The sequence below is a fragment of the Palaemon carinicauda genome, chromosome 19 (assembly GCF_036898095.1).
Source record: "Palaemon carinicauda isolate YSFRI2023 chromosome 19, ASM3689809v2, whole genome shotgun sequence".
Lineage (NCBI taxonomy): Eukaryota > Metazoa > Arthropoda > Malacostraca > Decapoda > Palaemonidae > Palaemon > Palaemon carinicauda.
Window position 1 is genome coordinate 84,086,377 of NC_090743.1, and position 13,177 is coordinate 84,099,553.

The 13,177-nt window shown below is 43.1% G+C and overlaps 1 protein-coding gene across 7 annotated transcripts in view; it reads right to left on the reverse strand.

The window, feature by feature from the left end:
• LOC137658700 (transient receptor potential cation channel subfamily A member 1 homolog) overlaps positions 1-13,177 on the reverse strand; it is a 351,715-nt gene that overhangs the window by 103,100 nt on the left and 235,438 nt on the right. For all 7 annotated transcript variants that reach the window (XM_068393691.1, XM_068393693.1, XM_068393692.1 and 4 more), the window contains one exon: positions 1,023-1,136. In XM_068393691.1, the coding sequence (XP_068249792.1) occupies positions 1,023-1,136 (114 nt within the window). The remainder of the gene's footprint in view (positions 1-1,022; positions 1,137-13,177) is intronic.

Genomic DNA, 13,177 nt, shown 5'->3' on the forward strand with positions numbered 1-13,177 from the left:
GAGTGCGTAGGGCTATTCAGCTGCAATCACCACCTATTGTTAATTAATTTTTTAACAATTTTAATGGTTGTTCCAGCTCCACTGAAGAATTTCCTTATTTTAAAGGACAAAAGGTTTTCATATGCGTAGAAACGAATACCTCATACCTACTCCATGTGCTAATCTTGTGTTCGGTTAAGTCAATACTTATTTTATATCATATCAACAATTGTAACAATATTTCCTTTTTAATCAACTTCAGAAACAATTACTGAATAGTAAAATAATATCACTTTGTAATAAGGCCAAGTCACAAGGGGATTTTCAGTTAACAATTGACAACAAGAATACGGGTTAACATAATGTTGAACACAGAACTATTCTATAGTTTCAATACTTTGTTAACATGCAAACAGAACAATTTCTCAGACAAGTGACTTACAAAACAGTAAAAAAAACTTCCTGTTGCAATACTTATTGCAACTCATCATCAAAACAGACTGTCATGAGACCACCACTCCAGTATCAAGAATCTATGCCACAACATATGGGATTTTGAGCAATGTTATGAATGCATATATCATCGTAAAGTACTCTTTGTCAGATATATATTATACAGTACTGTCTATCACCATGGTTTGATAAGGGAAATTATTCAAGTAGCTTTATCATAGGGCTATGGAACATCAAAAATGCAAGTGAATGTGAGCTAGCAGTTTCTTGGAAGAGTGTATCTGGTGATAAATATACCATCGTGGTGTGACAACATTATGTTATCAAGAGTACCTTACCGTAAAATAACTTGTGTTCTTCTGAAACATGAATTAGAATCATTAATAAAAATATAAATTTATTGAAATTATTCTCCATTTTCATCCACCACAGTACAGTATGACAAAATGACAATGCATTACCATAGACATATTCAAATTCACTACTAAACATTATTTTACCCTTTCTCGAACAAGTGTCCCTAAAAAATTCTCTTCCAAATTGAAAGGATATACCGTATTCATAATCTGCATAAGTTTGTAGAGGCTTACCTGATAAAACTGGAATATTTCTCTCATGATATTGATTGCTGCCATAATGATGATAACCCATTTACCAGATTCAACAAAAAAGCTCTGTGGTAGATTAACATCAGTTGGCAAGTCCTGCAACAGATTAAAAGTGTCAGGGATAACAACCACTAAAATTCCTATTGTAACAAATTGTCGGATGATATGTTATATATACAGCAGTACTATAAGCATTTACTATATTCAGAAATTTTAGAAACTCATTAAAGGAAAATATGCAGAGCTGAAATGATAAAATTCTTACCGAAAGCGAGAAAAACGAATGTAAAAATGATTGAATGTCATAGGGCATTCAAAGTTTTTCTTTGTATTTTTACAAAGACAATATTAATACCTGAACAGTAATACCTTGAGATACGAGTTTAATCCGTTCCTGGACCGAGATCGTATTTCAATTTGCTCGTATCTCAGATGAATTTTTCCCTTATAAAATAACTAAAAACAAATTAATCCGTTCCCACCCTCTGAAAAAAACCCTAAAACTGGTATATTACAGAGGAAAAACATGTTTTTAATTGTTGTAATCAACATCCTGCTCTAACAAAATAACAAATAGCTATGAACTGCTTATGAAATGTAACATTATTATGGAGTTCTTACCTTCAAGACAGATGGTAGCGGCTAACGGCAATGTGTACGGAGGAGGAAGAGGGAGAGAGGACGGGGAGGAGAGAGACTTGACGGCAACACGTTCGGTACACAACACTTTTGTAACACTACGTAACATAACCTTAACTTTAAATTCAACTTCAATGAAATGAGCTTACTGTACACACACTTAAAAATAGAATGTTAATCTTACGTTACACTAAACTTAATTCTACATTTTGTTTTCATTTTTCATTTTTTTACTTTTCTTCTTCCAGCTTGGCTCTTTTTGCCTCGCTTTCACCTGCAGTTTTCGATGGCCTTTTTAAAAGGAACCTATCTAGGGATGTTTGCTTTTGTCTCCCCTTCAAAATGTTGCGAAAATGACGCACGCAAGTGTCGTCACAAAAGGCTAACGCACGGCCACTCTCCAACTTGTCCGGGTGCCTCTTTTCTATAAAATCTGAAAATTCCTGCCACTTCGCTAACATGTCTTTGATTTCTGCCATAGAAAGGCGGCCCTCGTCTTCCACCTCCTCCTCGCTACTGAGCTCCTGCAACACCTCCGAATGTTGCATCTCCTGGAGCTCGATCAATTCCTGTGTCGTGAGCTCTTCCTGATGCTCCTCGACAAGGTCGTTCACGTCTGCCTCGTCTATCTCCAGCCCCATGGACTTTCCAAGAGACACGTTTTCATCCATCCCATCACAACAGGTTCAGGGTCATCAGGGTCTGTCGTATCGAACCCTTCAAAGTCCCTCTCAGCCACGGAGACTGGCCACAATTTCTTCCACGCTGAATTAAGACTTCGTCTTGTGACACCCTGCCATGCATCGTCAATAATTTTCACGCAATGTACGATGTTGAAATGTTCCTTCCGAAGGGTGAGATTGGTGTTGCCTGTAACATCGAAGCATTTCTTGAATAAATGCTTCGTATACAGTTTCTTGAAGTTAGAAATAACTTATTGGTCCATGACCTGAAGGATATCCAAGACTGGCGCCTAGCTTCTTTCATTGCATGGCAGAACTGTGCTCTACAATTCTTGTATATAATTAAATTCTCTTCAGTATGACATCTGGTGTAATTGAGTTAATATATTTTCTTGTGGCTCTGTGCAGGGCAATTAGTTCTATTGACCATCAATTGATTGGTTACCATTTAAATAACCCTGGAGTTTTGGGAATTGAATTGACTCCTGCTGTATGTAGTTCCATTCAGTAAGTCTATGGCATCTTCTACATTTTCAAACTGTTCTGCATTCCCTTCAATTTCACTTAAATCCCAAAATTTATTCCAGTCTGCCTTGTCCAGGTTACATCGTGGTTATCTCTGTAAGGGTGAATTATTGTTTGTATTTATAATAATTGGTGCATGATCTCTAGTGTGCCAATCATCTAATGTTCTCTATTCAAAATCGAGAAGGCAGTTGAAGTTTACAATTGAAAGGTCAATGTATGAAAGGGTATCTGTCTGAACATGAAAGTGTGTGTGCTCTCCTGTATTATAGAGTCCCATATCTTTATTTTCCACAATTGATAATATAATATTGCCCCTCGTAATTGATTAAATGTCGCCCCATGAAGGATGTCTACCATTCAAATCTCCAAGTAAAAGAAAAGGTTGAGGGAGTTGTTGAATCACCTCTACTAAAGTATCATACAAAATGCTATCATTTGGAGGCAAGTACAGAGAGCAAATTGTATATTTTCTCCTTATATCAATCTGTACAACCACTTCCTGCAGAGGAGTACGAATAGGCAAAGATTTTTGGGGAACATCTCGATGAATGTACATAAGACTTCCGCCATGGCTCCCTACTCGGTGATCATATAGTGTCCTATAGCTGATATAATCGCGAGGACCAGGAATATTATCATCAAGTTTGCTCTCCTGTAGACATATAATTATAGGGGAGTGCTCTTAAATGAGGAGCTTAAGTTATTCATATTTGGCCCTTAAACCCTGACAATTCCATTGCAAAATGGAAGAAAAAACTTGTTTATTTTCTAGAAGACCCTTTGGATGAAGAATTCCCATTGGCAGTTTTTGATCAAACATTATTTCCAAGAGGTTTCTTTAGAAAGGGTCTTGATATTTTGGGTTTTATGTTTGTCTTTTTTCTGTGTCCTTTCGATTTAATTGTTTGGGCAATGGTGGACCTCAACTTGAATTTCTGATTTCTTCAAGTTATCTTATGGTTGATCAGAAATATCGACAGACAAAAAATCAAATTTATTTGATGTCATAACTAAAATGTTTCCTATGGAAGGGGGGCGAGAGAGATTGAGGTCTCTCTCTTTTTCAATTAATAGGTGGTGAGCTACCAGGTTTTTGCACCTTTCCCACTACAGGTGCACCTGGTAACTTGGTTTTAAGTGGAACCTCCATCAAATCAGGGAAAGGCGTGGCCTAAGAAAGGTTAGTAATATTGATGGTAATGGGGGGATGAAGGTTGTTCAGAGACGGGCAATGCCCCAGTGTTAATACACCAGGTCCAAGCCTCAGAAGGCAATATGATTACCTCGTCATACAGTACTGTACTTTGTTATTAGATCGATTATTTCTATTCTTAGAGTTACTGGCAGTACTAGGTGGGTTTGATGTCTCCTGTGGTAAATTTCCTCTAGATTTTAATGCCTTTGCATGGCTGTTTGGTTTATTCAATAGTCTTTTGGCATGCCCTGTACTTATGTGATCCACACTAGATTTGTCAAGGACAGCTTCTTCCAACTTATATAGTTTGCAGCTCCTATCAGTGGATTTACAATTTGAGTTGTAGTTCTAACATCTGGCGTCAAGTTTACACTCTCCATGCTACAATTTATTTTTGTTTTTATAAACTTTAGAAGGGTATCCAAATTTAAAACAGTTGAAATTTAATACAGTAATTTCATTCTTAATAATAATATGGAAAGGTACATCAGCATCTGGAAAGTAAGGATAATCATAGATGTTCTAGGAACTTTATTTACTTTCCATACTCTTAATGGACACATGGCCAGTATTTCCTCTCCTGTAAATTCATACAGGTCTTTAATGAAAACTACTCCCCTTCCATATCTATATTTATGTGGGGTTTAACATCTAATTTAATATCATCACTACTTGTCTTTAGTTTAAATAATATACCGACTGTGTGGATGATTTGGCATGGATGAGGAAATTATTTTTTCCAAAGCGAGATATATCACCTGGAGCAATGGTTCCTACTTTTTTCTTATTAGATTTACAAATTTTTAAATTCCCTGTACTCCCTTTAGGCTCAACAACCAGGGACATTGGTGATTTTGGCTTTCTTTTGGAAGGTTTGCATACATCAAGATCTTTTTCACACCAGTCGACAGGTTTGTATACGATTAAGTCTGTTGGTACCTTATCACACAAAGCACACTTAATATTCAAATTATTAATTCTAACATGCATAATGTTACTTATGGCATTAAATGCTTCATCATAACTATTAAAGGATACCCAAGAATCCCATTTATCACCTTGAAGTTTCTTTTTTATCTACAATATCACTCCATAACTCTTAAATGCTCTATATAGCTCACCTTAATCAGTATCTATTGGAATTTGGGTAACATGAAGGATTTGCAGATTCCCTATGTAGCCAAAATTACTCGGTTTTGGAACATCAGTAAATCGGTCCTTTTTAGTTTCCAGGTCGTCATCAGAGTCGTTGGTTTGCAAACAAACAGCAAGCCGAGTTATTCACCTCTTATCAGAGGATGTCAGTCCTCCTATCCCATGTGGTTCAACATGGGAAGAAGTTTCAGCTGGGATCAGTCCTCTGTTAGAGAGGGGCTGCCTCTCTTTAGGTGGCCGTACAATAGTCAGTGGGGGATAGTTACCCCTCCCACCAACGACTCCAATGCCTGGCATCACCCATTACCAGCAAATATGGTAGACTTAAAACCAGAACACTGGAGCTCGACTGTTAACAGACTAAGTCTGCACCCAATGGGGTCTTCCAGAGGGTGGTGGCATCTAAATATGAAGCATATAGAAAAACTGGTCAATCCTCTTATAGTGGTTGTCATCAAAATTCAGATACAGCTAGAAGAGAAAAATTGAAATAAAGAGGAAGGCCTATAGAGGTCCATTCTTAGTCTGGTCTCTCAAAATTGGCCTTAGTGGTGTGGTTGAACCTGTCAGATTGGATAATCACCCTACCACCATTGCCCAGCTCATCATTGAGACTCTCAAGCCCCTCTACTGCAGCAAAGTGCTGGACCATCAGAGGGGACTTCTCTTGAGAACATGTAGCTATCGACTTCCTCAGGGTGTCCTTGGACCAATCTTCGGTCCCGATGAGGTGACCCACTGACCCAAACCATAGGCCCAGCCACGAAGTTACCTGTAAACCAAACTTCACTACCTTCACCATGTTCAAGGTGTCCGCAGCAATGAAAGTGACCGGAAGGCCTGAAAGTTTATTGCAGGAGACCCAACCTGTAAGGGCCTCTAGGGCTGGATCTAGAGGGATGACCATACGAGGCTCATCTGATACCACATAGTACCTCTTCTGCAGGACGAAAGGTGGTAGCAGAAGCTTCGAGAAAGAGCCTGCTTGGAGGGAACTGGTAGAGCTGGCTATCTGGGTGAAGGCCTTCTTCCTAACCCCCTAGACCCGGGCCAAGCTGCGCTGACCTTGGGAGGTAGCTGTGTGCCGTAGATGTGGTCAAGAACAGTGTCCTTACCCTTTTGAGGGACCACAGTCAGGTTATCTAAGCCACTGATGGCCCTCATGCGGGCCAGGACCTGCCAGAAGGCACATTTAGACTCCTTTTGTTCCGCCTCAGTGTACGTAGGACTAGCACCCCTTGAAAGGTAGTCCTCTATCTCTGAGTCTTGGTTTTCATCAACCCACAAGCTCTCACACGTAGAAGCCCGTGGTGGGACGTGGTCGGCATCATATCTAGAAGCTGAAAGCATGTCTCTTGCTGATGTTCCTGTAGCTGCCGTGGAGGTTCAGCAAGTTCTGGATCTGCCAGGAAGATCTGCCCGTGCTATTCTTAGGGACCGTCTTAGCATCCTTACTTTTCCTTCAGGGAAGAAGTAACTCCTCGAGCAGCAAAGGTCTAGAGATATTACTGCGCCTACTGGAAACTGGATCTTCCCTTGGGGAAGGAGCTGCCGGGGATAAGTGCGCACTCTTGGAGGTGGTACGCTGCTCTGGAGGAATGACCTCAATGGGAGAAAGATGGTAGTTTGATGTTAGGAATTTCGTAATCCCCGGCTTGTACAGGGGGTGCGTAGGGTTCTTCTGTCTCCTCTGCTTCTTGGTGGTCAGGACCTGAATTAGCTGGACTTGAGAAAAGTCCTGCTGTACTGAACCAGTAGTCCCCGCAGCTACACACATCTTTTTAAGCGGGGAGACGATCATCCGCAGTGGTGGTTCCCTGGAAGGGTCCGGCAATTTGGAGTCAGACAAAGGAGTGGAAGACGTAGAAGAAACTGACTTCTTCAGCAGAATCTTGGGTGTGGTGGCCACTGCAGGCTATTTAGTAGCAGGGGCAGCTCCAGAGGGGCCTGACTCACCACCTTCACCGAAGCATAGAACCATGGAACTTGCTTATCAAAGGACGGAAGGAAGGACTTCTCACTGGGGAGCCTACAAGGTGGAGACTGCCTCCCAGGAGTCTGCAGTTTCGGCACCTGAAAAGGAGGGGCGAGAGGTCACTTACTTGGCCTTATAAGAACCGGTATAGCTTCTCACTCTGGTTTGAAAATGCGAGGTGGAGATCTTACTGGACATGTTGTAGCATACTCCTGCTCTTTCACTGCGTCCTTACGGGTGGCTGCGAATGGGACTTGGTTGGCCATTGTTAGCTGGAGGATCTCTTGCTAGGCTGCGTAGAACCTGACGCGGATACTCTGCTGGAAGGTGAAACGTTGGCTGGCCTGAAACTACCTCATCACGAGCTGCCGGGAGATCGCGAACAGAAGGAAAAACTTGCACAGGGCCTGACTTAGCAGATCCAGGAGGAGTGTCAAAGGAATGCATCAGCGCTGACTTGCACGATGGTGTAGATGGTCTGGACAAGTGTGCTTCACGGACATAAGCTGGGTTATTCGTTGTTCTCATAGATCTAAGAGAAGGTTCATCATGGTAGTGTACCAGAGGATGATCACGCATTGAATGGTAGTCATATATTGAATGGCAGTCACGCATTGAATGGTAGTCTTGCACTGGATGGCAATCACACATAGACTGCAGGTCACGAGCAGGCAGGTGGTCGCGAGAAGCAGGATGGTCACGCTCAGTACAAACAAGCTCACGGTGACGATGACACGTGGGTTGTCTGGACGTGCACCATTGATCTGGCGTTGAGTGACGAGTCAGCGAACTCTCATCAGTAGAAGAAAGGTTCCAGTCTCGTCAATGATGAGCTTCCTGGCAGCATTAGTTGTAGGAGCGTGTTGAACTATGCTAGTAAGCAGGAGAGTGGACTCTAGAAGAAGCGTGATAGTGAACAGAAGGACTATCACATGCTGGCAAGCTCCAGGGAGTGACGGTGGGTGCAAGGAAGTGCGGCATGGACTAGACTCCGTTGACCAAGGTATGTAGGGTCCTCTACGGTGATAACCGATAACTCCTACAGCCAAATACAGGAGCAGTATGAGTAGTAGTAGTCAAGCATCGAGCTTGCTGTCAGTGAGTATCCTCTGCAGGAGAGTCACGCTCTGAAGAACTACAGAATGGCGGAGGAGAAGCAGGGCGATGCCTTGAAGAATCATGAGGTGGAGAAGAATAGAACATGCCTCGGACCTTGCTCCCTTTCCGCAGGCTGAGTGAACTCGGAAGGAGAATCACAGTCTCCAACGGCAGAAGGTGTGACAGGCGACAGTGGAGAGCTCGGACCCGGTTGAACATTGTAGTGGTTTGCGGACTGTGGCCAGATGTAGAACGCAGACTGCCTAATGTCCGAATGCTGACCACTCTCCAACGTTTCACTACACAAAAAGAAACGGTGGAATACCCTGAAATCTGGGTAAAAGGTAAACAATCAAAGATGAACTGGGCACCACCCCTTGATTTTATACTGGGCAAGGGGACCCAGCTAGAACCTTACTTCCCTAGTGTCTTCTCTTGCCTTGAGCTTGCTAAATAAACAGGTAGTATGACCGTTCATTTAATTCTGGGAAAATCAGCAGAAATAATAAAAAGCTTGAATTTCAGGTTAAATTTTATAAAGGTAGCAAATAACACAAAAAATATAGTTGGTAGCTCAGAAGGGGACACAATGGTGTCGTGGAAAGAAACGCTGTTTACAAAAACAAGAAAAATAAACTATCTGTCCACACATTGGGCACTCTCTTACTAATAATACACTGTCCTCACAACCAGGAATAATTTAAAGATGATAACATACCGGATATGAACATGCAAGCTTCTAGACAGTATTAAAATGCAGTTACAACTGGTTATCCTACAATAGAATAAACAATGCAGATGATCCTGAATGCTGCTTTTCACAGGGCTGCGGGCCAAAGAACAACAAGCATCTGTTGACTTGAAAACCGTTAATGTTTACTTTTTCAAGAACTTATCCAAGGAATTGTTTGCATCTTCCTTGTAGGATTCTTTATCCTGAACTTGTTTAGTCTCTCAGTCCTTCTTTTTTCGCTAATGTTCCACCATCTTGCTTCCGTTTAATTGACGGCTCCATGGTGACGTCTTCAGTTGACGAACACCATCATTTCTTTTCTCCACTAATTTGCAACGTGGCTCAAACTAAGTCTGGCAATTAAAAGGCTAACGGCAAACAATGACTTTTTACCTTTGAGGGACTTTTGCCATGTTCTAACCTACCGTACACTACACTAAATAGAAGTCAATCGTACAAGATAACTACGGTACCAGAGACACGTAGGTTACTGTCTTTTGTTACACATGCCTCCAAATGCTGTATATGCAGTGTCCTGGTTCAACAAACTCTTCTGCCTTTGTTTTTTTTTTTGGGAACCTCAGGCATGAAAAACATTCCCAATATGTGCGTCACATATCCCTGACTACACTAATCAAATATTTGTGCCAAAAGAGTCGACGTAGCATTTTAGTCATTTTCCCAATCCCCCATTGACCATTTTGGAGGCGTGTCTTGACAATTAGGTCTATCAGGACATTGAAAGCGACTACTGGGCCACCTGAGTTCCGCTTCACTTGCAAACCCTGGTGCACTTCCAGGTCAGACCAACATCTCCTATAGGGCAGATAGGAGCGTGGAACTCAAGATGCAGGAACCCCAGAGTAGATCATCTTGATGACAGATTGGATCTGTCGATCTCCTTGGATCTTGGCCACCTGACTATAGGACAGAAGAGCATTCCCAGAGAATACTCCATGATCAGTTTCAGGGTCAGTCACCTTCATAACAGTGGTTTCGGTATGCAGAGGGGAGACTGAGAGAACCTTGAGAGACAATTGAAGAACAGTACTGTGGTCATACACCAATTGTTCTTGGGGTGAATCCAGTGTCAGGTAGGCTGCATCCAGTAGATTCCAACCAATAACAAAACAAAAATTAATGTTTTTGGCAGCTACCACTGCATAGTTAAACAGTGGTAGTCTCCACCTGCAAGGACATTTCACCTCTAGCTGAACAAAGCCTAGAATGCTGGTGCAGGAACTGGTCAACCCCTCTAACTGTTCACCTGACAGTACCTGGTACTCTATGCCAAGTTGGCTCGGTAGAGACTCATTTACAAGACAAACCTGTGCCCCTGTATCAACAAGCGCAAAAAATAAGGTCTCCTGTATCATTAGTAGACCTACTGCTGAGTGTTTAGACACATGCGTAGAAGTGGACTGACAAGGTACCTTTACAGTCACGTACTGAATTACAGGACATTCGTCTGGCGCCCCTGATCATCAGTTACCAAGCCCTCAGCATCAGGCGCACAAGATTTCACCTCCGCCTTATGGCCCAGAATCACGTCAGTTGGTGGGGCGTAATTACAGAGCTAGATCAGAGGGTTAAGATGCACCCCAGACAGACACTGACGATGCACACACTGAGACTTAGTCACGCATGGATCACGATAGACTACAGGACAAGTGGGACCTGAATGGACCTAGATTTCCAAGTTCAATAGCTTAGACACTGCCAAGAGCAACTCCAGAGCTGGGACTGTACCTGGAAAACACATTGCCTTGATCCTGTTCCTACTAGTCTTATCCAGTTTGAAGCCTAGTCGACCAGCGTTTTTCAGAAACTGCTGAACTAAGGCATCCTGGAGCTTGGCAACACCTGACCCTTCCATCCAGCAGTTCACGACTAGCTCCAAGGATTCTATAAGAGAATCTGGACCACCACGAACCTCCTTGTACAAGGCCAGTCCAGTAGGCAACTTGGGAGTAGCAGGTTCAGTAGCAAGCAGTCAGTTAATGCAGTCCAACAGGATAACCAGTTTTGCTGTGGCATTCTGATCACCTGGACAGTAGTTAACAACAAAGTTAAATTCGGACAGGTCCTCCAGTGTCCGGACTAGAAGACTGTCCACTATCTTCATGTCATGAAGATACATCAGGGGACGGTGATCACAATGAATCACGAAGAGCCCTGAAGGTTTTCACTCCCTATCGCAGAGCAGCCAACTCACACTCAATGGTAGAGCAACGGGTCTTGCAGTCAAGGAAGATCATGGAGTCTTATGCTATCACCCAACGCTCCCCTGGATGTGCCAAGGACTCCTGGCACAAACAAGCACCCGCACCCTCACCCGAAGCGTCAATAAACAACTCCAAGGGTTCAGTCCATTTCTGCAGTCCATTTCAGTTTTCTGGTCCCTTGGGATTTACATCCTCCAGTCTTTGCAGATAACGGTTTGACTATCTATGAGCACATGGGTATAAACTTCCATACCAGTCCCAGGAATTCCCGTAGCTCACGCACAGTGGTAAGTTTAGGGAAGTCCTCCACTTTCTGGATATATTCTGGCAGCTTATACATACCAGAATGTCCAACTAGATAACCAAGGTACTTGACCTCAGCTTGAACCTAAGAACACTTCCTGAGTTTTATCTTGAGTCCGTGCTTCTGGAGAGTAGCTAAAACTCACTCTACCCGTTTCAGATGTTCCTCGAAAGAAGACCCAAGGATGAAGATGTCATCAATGTAGACAACCACCTTGACTTTTGGGAACTCTGCATTTCTCTCTAGAACACTGCAGGTGCATTCTTCAGTCCAAACGATAGGCATCTGAACTGCCTGTGTCCAAAGGAGGTAGAGAAAGCTAGAAAGCTATGTATTCTTTACTGTCCTCTGCCAACAGTAACTGGTAGTATCCTTGAACCAGGTCAAGGGTTGTAAATATTTGACGCCTTGTAGCCCAAATACGGAGTTTGCCATGTTTGGCATCGGAAACTTATCAGAGACAGTCACCTTACTTAGTCTACGGTAGTCCACACACAACCGTAAACTGTTGTCCTTTTTTTTTGGACTGGAACAATGTGTGAAGACCAAGGAGAGATGCTGGGTTCAATAAGAGGCTCTTATGGAGTACTACCAACGTTCAGCCGATTTCGGGCTCCGTCAACTATCACCCCATTTGATCTCAAGAACAGGTATCCAAGCACTACGTGCTCAGCCATAGTTCCTGAAGGCACTACATTGAACACACTCGAGGTGAATGTCATTCCATGCAGTATAGCGGTCAACAGTACAGTACCTAACCTCTTATTTCCTGTTTGTCCTAAACCCTTAAGACAAATGGTGTCAGGTACCATCTGCAGATGGTAATCTTGCACTACGCTCAATGACAGGAGGTTGACTTCATCTCTGAAGTCAATGAGAGCATCCAACCCTCCCAAAGGAAACTCCGACATGGCCACTGGGACAACCATGAGTGGTACAGGAGGCAACTGCACCAGGTTAACCCTATGAAGGGTTTTCAATACAGCCTCAAGTCCTGCTTCTTCCCTGGAGGAGTCTGTTGGAGAAGCTTTGGACAGTGTCGAGGACAGATTATCATTGGCCAATACTGATAGAGTCATTGGATGCACAATGACCTTTCCAGATTGCGGGGTAACCTTGGAAATCGAAATTTCCGAGGGTGCCACCAGAGTACTAGGAGTACACTTCATAGCCCTCACTCCCTCCATCGATGTAGCCCCATCTTCTACACAGAAGGTCTGGTGTTTAACACCCTATTATACTCCTCAGTTCTTGATGACTTCCTGGGCTTTGACATCTTGCTCGTCGTCTTCTTCTAAACAGTCTGAGAAGAACCACTGGACTCGCTTCCACTTCGGCTCTCCCTGCTACTGGTTGATCGACAATAGTATGATGGGGAGGGAGTAGCCTTCACCAGTACTGTACTGCTCTCCACCTAGAAGGAGTTTGGATGGAGGTGGTCTCCCTCCCAGGGTTGCGGGCAGTAGCTGTTTACTGGATAGGTGTTCTGTGCATCGGCGGCTGTTGCCTGTTGCCCACACTGTGCAACATGATGGTTGGCTGAACCACAGTGTAGGCACAGGTTGAGGCGACTACGACACTCGTCCACAAGGTCCCCTGGTT